This window comes from Leucoraja erinacea, chromosome 12, assembly GCF_028641065.1.
Source record: "Leucoraja erinacea ecotype New England chromosome 12, Leri_hhj_1, whole genome shotgun sequence".
NCBI classification, from domain to species: Eukaryota; Metazoa; Chordata; class Chondrichthyes; order Rajiformes; family Rajidae; genus Leucoraja; species Leucoraja erinaceus.
In genome coordinates this window covers 1,613,056-1,622,269 of record NC_073388.1, presented here as the reverse complement: position 1 = coordinate 1,622,269, position 9,214 = coordinate 1,613,056, and the positions used below count along the sequence as shown (strand labels likewise).

General features: G+C 49.4%; 1 protein-coding gene across 1 annotated transcript in view; it reads left to right on the top strand.

The window, feature by feature from the left end:
- The first annotated feature begins 505 nt into the window (after nt 1-505).
- wdr44 (WD repeat domain 44) overlaps nt 506-9,214 on the top strand; it is a 63,720-nt gene continuing 55,011 nt past the window's right edge. The window contains exon 1 of the mRNA XM_055644183.1: nt 506-740. Coding sequence (XP_055500158.1) covers nt 664-740 — 77 coding nt within the window. The 5' untranslated portion in view covers nt 506-663. The remainder of the gene's footprint in view (nt 741-9,214) is intronic.

Genomic DNA, 9,214 nt, shown 5'->3' with positions numbered 1-9,214 from the left:
CCGACTGGCACAGTAAATTGCAGCTCACAACCTGGCCGTTTTCTATGTTTTTAACGGGTGGGAAAATGCGTTTTTTCCCATGCACTAACATGTACCGGAACCCTCGAGTGTCCTCCACTTGAGAATTTTGGTCACGTGGGTGCGGATCTACGCTCCAGTGACCTTTAGTGAAATCACCCTATAATGTTTGGTACACACACTGTGTTCACACATGGTCCACGTGGTGCAGCGGCAGAGGGCGGGACCCGCAATAGAATGTTGTGTCTGGGACACGTGACGACAAACGGGGACCAGCAGGTGTGGGGGGCGGGAGCGCGCACGTACACACGCGCACGCAGGTGTGGGGGGCGGGAGCGCGCACGTACACATGCACGCGCGGGCGGGCACGCACACACGCGCACGCAGGCGGGGGCGGGAGCGCGCACGCAAACACGCACACACGCGCACGCAGGCGGGGGGCGGGAGCGCGCACGTACGTCGGTGTGTGAGCGAGCGAGCGAGTGAGCGGGCGGGCGGCCGCGGGCTGGGGCTCGAGCACAGGCGAGGCGAGGCCTGGCGCCGCCGCCTCCTCATCCTCACCATCACCATCATCATCATCATCAGCCCCGCACACCGCGCCGTGCCGTGTGTGTCTCTCACTCCCTCACCGGCACCACCCTCGCCATGGCGTCCGACACCAGCGACGCCGAGGAATTCTACGATGCGGCCGAGGAGGTCAACAGCGGCCCGTCCCCCGCGGCGTGAGTGAAGGGGGAGCGGTGGGTGGGTGTGGGGGGGGGGCAATGGCCAGGGTGGGGGGGTTCACATGGTGGACACATCTCTGGGCTGTGTGATGGTGTGTCCCTCACCCCCCTCATCACTCACTCAACAACCCCCCCCCCCTCATCACTCACCCCCCCCCTCATCACTCAACATCATCCCCCCCCTCATCAGTCACCCCCCCACCCCCCTCATCATCACTCAACCCCCCCCCCCCACTCACCCCCCCACCCCCCCATCATCAGTCACCCCCCCCCCATCTCTCACACCCCCCCCCACATCAGTCACCCCCCCCCCCACATCAGTCACCCCCCCCATCACTCACCCCCCCCTCATCAGTCACCCCCCCACATCACACCCCCCCCCCATCATCACTCAACCCCCCCTCATCAGTCACCCCCCCACATCAGTCACCCCCCCCCCCCCCCCCCCACTCAACCCCCCCCCATCACTCACCCCCCCCCACATCAGTCACCCCCCCCATCAGTCACCCCCCCCCCCATCAGTCACCCCCCCCTCATCAGTCACCCCCCCCCATCAGTCACCCCCCCACATCATCAGTCACCCCCCCACATCAGTCACCCCCCCCACATCATCACCCCCCCCCCCCACATCAGTCACCCCCCCCTCATCAGTCACCCCCCCCACATCAGTCACCCCCCCCCCACCCATCAGTCACCCCCCCTCATCAGTCACCCCCCTCATCAGTCACCCCCCCCCTCATCAGTCACCCCCCCCACATCAGTCACCCCCCCTCATCAGTGACCCCCCCCATCATCAGTCACGCCCCCTCATCACTCAACACCAACCCCCCTCATCACTCAACACCACCCCCCATCACTCAAACACCACCCCCTCATCACTCACCCCCCCTCATCAGTCACCCCCCCCCCCACTCACCCCCCCATCACTCAACCCCCCCTCATCAGTCACCCCCCCTCATCACTCACCCCCCCCCCATCACTCACCCCTCCCTAATCACTCACCCTCCCCTCATCACTCACTCAACCCCCCCCCCCTCATCACTCACCCCCCCCCTCATCAGTCACCCCCCCTCATCACTCAACATCACCCCCATCATCACTCACCCCCCCATCAGTCACCCCCCCCCATCACTCAACACCAACCCCCCCTCATCACTCATCACTCATACCCCCCCTCATCACTCAACCCCCCCCCCATCACTCAACATCACCCTGCTCATCACTCACCCCCCCCATCACTCAACACCAACCCCTCCATCACTCACCCCCACCTCCTCATCACTCACTCAACACCCCCCTCATCACTCAACACCCCCCTCATCACTCAACACCACCCCCCTCATCACTCACCCCCCCCCCATCACTCACCCCTCCCTCATCACTCACCCCTCCCACTCATCACATCACCCCTCCCTCATCACTCACTCACCCCCCCTCATCACTCACCCCCCCTCATCACTCACCCCCCCTCATCACTCACCCCCCATCCTCACCCCTCCCTCATCACTCACCCCCCCCCTCATCACTCACCCCTCCCTCATCACTCACCCCCCCCCCCATCACTCACTCACCCACCCCCCCCCCCCCCTAATCATTGTGTCCACCCCCCCCTCATCACTCAAGTGACCCAGCCACTGCCCATCCTCTTGGTCCTAAAACCTGCCTCATCCACTCTTTGTTCAGTATTTAATCTTAGCATCTTTGCACTTTAGTTGTTATTCATAAATAGAAAAAAAAACCTTTTGAATGATCACTGCCTCGCATGAAGTGACTAAATTAGGATTAAAGATATCTAATGTGACGACTGTATGGTGAAAGGTTGTATTCAGACAATTGTTCCCCTTGCCTCTATAAATCTGTAATTCTGCTTTCTGTTCCTTTATATGTGTACATTCAATTTCACTTGAAAACTTTTGCTAATCTGTCAGTTGAGATTCTTGTTTCTATGCGGGTAATTTTGACATTTCATTTGGAAAAGTGAAAAGAAAATGTACATTGCGGCATGCCAGTGCTGGTGAAATTCATGGGATGCTCCAAGCCTTGGTAACAGTAGACGTGTTGCAGTTAACAAAATTGGCCAGGGTTTCCGTTATCTAGTAGTTTCCATTAAGTGCTCTTCTGAGATATCAGGAGTTTGCAGAGCCAGACTTGAAAACAATGCCTCCTTCAAAAATTATCAGTAGCTGTTACGCACATGATTCAACCTGCAGCAGCCACCTGCCAAAGAGAGAGAGAGAGGCTACCTGGCGTTAAGGTCCATCAGGGAAATGGCTCCTCAAAAGTTGGGGAGAGCGTTCAATGGCACTGTTCATGGACCATCCTCTGGCAAAGTCATCGGAAACAAAACTCTACTGTCCCAGCAATGTACTCCTCTCTTGCACATGACATTACGCAGTTGGAGTCATACAGCAGGGAAACTGGCACTTTGGCCTAACTTGCCCATGCCAACCAAGGTGCCTCATCTGAGCTAGTTCCATTTGCTTGCATTTAGTCCATTTCCCTCCAAACCTTTACAATCCATTTACCTGTCCAAGTATCCTTCAAATGTTGTTATTGTACTTAACCTCAACTACCTCTGGCAGCTCATTCCATTTGCCAAACATCTTCTAAGTGGAAAAAGTTCCCCTTCAGGCTCCTATTAAATCTTTCCCCTCTCATCTTAAACCTATGTCCTCTTGTTCTTGATTCCCCTATCCTGGACCCCTAGGACTGTGCATTTGCCCTATCAATTTCTCTCATGATTTGATACACCTCTGTACGATCACCCCTCAGCCTCCACCGCTCTCGGGAATAAAGCCCAACCTGCCCATCCTCTCCCTATAGCTCAGGGCCTCGAGTTTTGACAACATCCTTGTAAATCATCTCCACACTCCTTCCAGCTTGACAACATCCTTCCTAACTTTTCCACTCCCCTTACCTACTCCAACCTCACCCCCAGAAGAAGGGTCCTGAAACGTCACCCATTCCTTCTCTCCAGAAATGCTGCCTGTCACGCCGAGTTACTCCAACTTTTTGTGTCTGTCCTTCCTATAGCAGGGTGACCAAAACTGAACACAAAACTCCAAATGCAGCCTCACCAATGTCATCTTCTTCTTGCGTATGGCGTGCACAGCCTAAAGTTGTAGATCAAGTGGCATGAAAAACTATTTGTTTGTGCACGTCGGGTTGATTGCATTTGTGGAAACAGGGTGGACCACGTGAAGGTTGCAATCTCCCAGCCCACCAATGTCATGTACAACTGTAACATAACATCCCAACTTTTATACTCAATGCCCTGACTGAGGAAGGCCAATGTACCAAAAGCCTTTACCACTGTGCACCTGTCCTTCTATTTCCTCAGTGCTACAACAGTCTCCAGGGCCCTACCATTTGCTATGAAATCACTTTTTTTTACATTTGGAAGAAATGCAGAACATTCCAAAAAATATTGGCAATAAATGTTATCGAACTCTATTGTTGGGATATAGTGAAAAGGATGATTAAGGTAATGAGGTCATAAGGAATAGGAGCAGAATCAGGCCATTCGACCCATCAAGTCTACTCCGCTATTCAATAATGGCTGATCTATCTCTCCTTCCTAATGCATGCTATCCAGTAAAATCATACTGTACATGTGTTCATAAGGTCATGCAAAAGAGAAAATAAACGGGCAGAACATAATGTTACGGGTTTCAGAGAAAGTGCAGATAACAAAAAGTCAAGGGCTACAAGGAGGTAGATTGTAAGATTGGACAACCTCCTTGGCATACAAGAGGTCCGTACAAGAGTCTAAACAGGAGGGAAGAAGCTGCTCTTCAATCTCGTGGTACATGCTTTCAGACTTCTGTCAACTCGGGGTTATTGAACATCCCGCGGCCTAGGCATAAGCTCAGGGGTGACTGCCCAATGGAAGAGAGAATGACGGTGTGAGTTGTACTTGCTTACTGTTTTTCTGCAATAGCATGAAGTATAGGTGGAGTCGATTGGGTCTGTGTGATGGGCTGGACTGTGTTCACAACCCTCTCTGCTATATTTTGTCGTCTTGTGCAGAGTAGGTGTGATGCATCCAGATAGGATGCATTCCATGATGCATCATTAGGCATTGATAAGAATTATTGGAGATATGCCAAGCTCCCTCCTGAGCAACTAGAGGCGTTGGTGTGCTTTCTTGGCCATGGTGTCAATGTGGTTGATACATGACACACTGGTTATAGAGTTGGGGAGATCTAGTTGCTCAATCCCCTTTTTAAATGACTTGACATCGGGAGCAGCGCGTGTGTTGGGTGGTAACATATTTAATTCCCTTATCGTCCTTGGGTAAAGGGAATATTGGTAACAATTTTTATTGAGATTTAGCCAGTTGATGATGTAGGGACCGTTATTTTGTCTTGTTTCATGGCAGTTGGTGCTCTGGGATGACGGAAGATTTGATGGTGCAATTTTATGAATCTCCTTGTAAATTGCACTTAGCCTTAGCCTGATTCTGTTTGTCTTCTGCAAATCTGTAAATGGAGTTAGAGCAGAATTTGGCTGATCAGTTGTGAGTTTATAGGGAATATAGTAAGCGGATGAGAACATAGCCTAGCGGCAAAATATGTTGAGAATTATCCTGAGAGGTTTGTGGTTTGTGCTCACTGACTGTGGTCAATGGGTCAGGTAGCCATGGATTCTGTTGCCAAGGGGGAAGGTTGTAGAGTCCCAGGTCCAGGAGTTTGGAGATGTAATTTGGTAGACATGCTGTGCTTGTGCTGGCAGGACTTATAAAATGGTTGTCGCGATTGGTCCTTGAGCTTGCAGCCTGCCCTGTAAACATTATTTGAAAGCATTGGCTGTTTTGAGTGAAATTCCATAAAGTTTCAGGAAAACTCTGTCTGTAGTTTGGATCTATAGCAGGATGCCATGACATAAATAAGTTTGGATGCAACACCAGCTGGGATAAGGTACGTGAGGTAGCTTTGGTTTTCTTTTAGTTGAATTTGGGCTTGTTTCTACAAATCACATCCAATGTTACCAGTTAATGCTGATGGTTCCTGAGAGATTTGGTGGTGTTCAGCCATGTGCGGGACGTTTGTGCAATGCACAGTCACACACACAAGTGGCAGACCTGCTAATGGATCTGGAAACTTGATTCAGTCAGAGTGCTTCAATGTCAGGAGTGGCCTAGTGATGCATGGAGAATTGTTCCCATAACCAGCAATGTTCTGCTCCAGTGCAGGGTAAAATGCCCTTGCATTTCAGTGGGGATGTAGGACTGTGTGCTAGGATGCATGTTAGGAGCAATGTACCTGTAATTGATATTTTATGCCACGGTTTTAGTCGATTTCATTTTTTTTCAGTTCTAATATTTTAACGGTCTCTGTCAGTATTAAGTATCCAGTACAGGTTTTACAGCTGGAAATGTTTCTTGGAGAGAGGTTCCCACTTGATAAAGCTGGGAGGAGTATATAGTTTCTCATTGCACTACCCGATGTCCTGTTGTAGCTTGGACCAAACCAGTGGAGTCTGAACAGGACTATACCAGTAGATCAGTGTGAAGAAGGGTCTCGACCTGAAATGTCACCCATTCCTTCTATCCAGTGATGCTGCCTGTTCTGCTGAGTTACTCCAGCATTTTGTGTCTATCTGCATTTCCTTCCCACGCACCAGTGGAGGCTGGGTTGTGTTGGCCCTCCCCAGTAGGAGCAAACAAAGGCAGAGGGATTACTTGGGCAGTGAATCAGGCGCTGAGCTCAGTCTTGACTGCAATGTTAATTTTGGATCTATTTTTAGCATGTTACCATACTTAAAACCACTTCCATTAAAATAATGATGGATAATAAACATCTTAGATTCTTAACAGGGTTCTACAAGTCCATATATACTCATCAAATTAACTGGTGATGTTTCTCGTTACTGTTGGTGCTAACTTGCCTTGGGCAAAGTGACTGCCCTGCTTCTTTGGCTGAGTCGCAGTCATACAGCATGGAAACAGGCTCTTTGGACCAAATTGCCCACATCGACCCTTGTCCCTTCTACACTAGTCCCACCTTCCTGCGTTTGGCCCATATCCCTCTAAACCGATCCTATCTAAATGTTTCTTAAACGTTGCGATACAAACTGCCTTAACTACCTCCTTGAACAGTTCATTCCATGAACCCACCACATTTTCTGTTTTTAAAAAAAAGTTGCCTTTCAGGTTCCAATTAATTCCCCCCCCCTTTACTTTAAACCGATGTCCTCTGGTTCTTGATGCCTCTACTCTGTGCATTAACCTGATTTATTCCCCTCATGATTTTGTACACGGCTTGTGGGCACCCAGAGTTATGATAGAGTTTACAGCGGGGCGGGTCTATTAAACACAGAACAGTACAGCACAGGAACAGGCCTTTCGGCCCACAATGATATGGTCAGCTTATATTTGTTTTGGTTGCTACCAGTTTTCCCTGCAACAGTAGTTACCGATGTAGTTTTTAACATAAGCAAGCAATCAAAGGTGTGCCGGGAGGCAGGTGATTCTGGGTGGAGGTGAGTGCAGGATGGGAAAGGTTGCTAAGATCATGGGTTAGCATGTGTACTCCCAAGGTTGACTTTGAAGCTGGGAGAGACTGCAGAAGCAATTAGGTTTAGGAGGATGATTCTGCATGGGAGTAAACACATCAAATGTGGAAACACACAAGCATGCTGCCCGGCCTCCAGCCATCCGTGCATCCCCCAACTCAGTATCCTGTACCTGGCTCCACATCTAACACTATAGCCAATGAAGCGGCCTCAACACTATCCACAGATTCACCAATCTCTGCACACTAGGAACAAAACTGTTTGTTCTGGACTAATTTCTTCCAAGCCAATTTTGTAACCTACAAACATGCACATCTTTGGAGTGTGAGAGGAAACCCACGCAGGTCACGGAGAAAGGAATGTAAAACTCCGTACAGACAGCACCCGTAGTCAGGATCGAACCTGGGTCTCTGGCGCTGTAAGGCAGCAGCTCTACCAGTGCTCTATCTATTCAAACTTGTAGCTTCATGATGCCTCCCCTTATTACAAGCCCATGTCCATTGTTGGGCAGGGGCATAAAATCAATTTGCACAGATGCAGGTTATTGAAGATAGACACAAAATTTGGAGTTGGGACAGACATCTCTGGCGAGTATTGGCCGGGACCCTCACCAGGGGAGAAGGATCTCGACCTGGCCCCAGCTCCAATTCCTTCTCTAAGGTGGTAGAGACATAGACAATAGGTGCAGGAGTAGGCCATGGCCAGCAGCCAGGAGGAGGCCATTCGGCCCATCGAGTCAGCACCGCCATTCACTGTGATCACGGCTGATCATCCACTATCACTACCCCGTTCCTGCCTTCTCTCCATATCCCCTTACTCCGCTATCTTTAAGAGGCCTATCTAGCTCTCTCTTGAAAGCATCCAGAGTGGGTGACAGTCATTGTTGCAAGAAATGGGCTTGGATGCTGATGAACTCTGACAGAACCCAAAGACTTGCATGGTTTCGTTTTTAACAGGTCGTATATTTTGATGCATTGCAGGAATTTATCGTCTGTTTTTTGGCAAAATGTGTCAGAACCTTCAGAATCATTGTTAAGAATGTAATTGGGTTATTGTTGAAGTGTAATGGTTAAACAAACAGGTTGCAAGGTCAGTGGTTGAAGTAGTCTGGTGCCTAGTAATTTGATAGTGCTGCCTTTCTCATTGTTATGTACACGGAGTCAAGCTTTGCCACAATGGTGCCTTGACCTTGGGCGCTACAGGATTTGCAAGGGCAGGCCCATGGCCAACTTGTGGTAGCAGCCAGTTAACCCAATCTTGTCGTACCTGTGTGTGTCTCCACTTCTGTGTCTTGTTGCTTTACTGCACCATATCATTTGAATACTGCCAAAATAAGTATTGTATTGAAAACAGACACAATGTGCTGGAGCAACTCGGTGGTTTTAGATTTGCTTTATTTTATTTGTCATCGATTTCATAACTGGTGATGCAAGGAAACGAGATGCTTTAATCCACTGCCAATACAAATGGAAGGCATTAGGAGTAGGAATCGATTTTAATGAAGATGAAAGGAACTGCAGATGCTGATTTACAAAAGAAAGACACAAAGTGATGGAGTAACTCAATGGTTCAGGCAGCATCTCTGCAGAGCATGGAGAGGTAACGATGGCCTGAAATATCACCTGTTCATGTTCTCCAGCGATGCTGCCTAACACACTGAATTGATTTTAATGTGTAGGAAGGAACTGGAGATGCCGGTTTACACCGAAGATAGACCCAAAATGCTGGAGTACCTCATCGGGTCAGGCAGCATCTCTGGAGAGAAGGAGTGGGTGACGTTGCAGGTTGAGACCCTTCTTCATTCATCTGAGTGTCCTGCCGAGTTACTCCAGCATTTTGTATCTATCTTCAAATTGTTTTTAATATTGTGTAGTGTAAAACAATGAAATGTGAGAGGGTAAAGAAAGTTTAGCATGGATAGTTTGTACTTGGTGAAACCTCACTAGGCTGAAAGG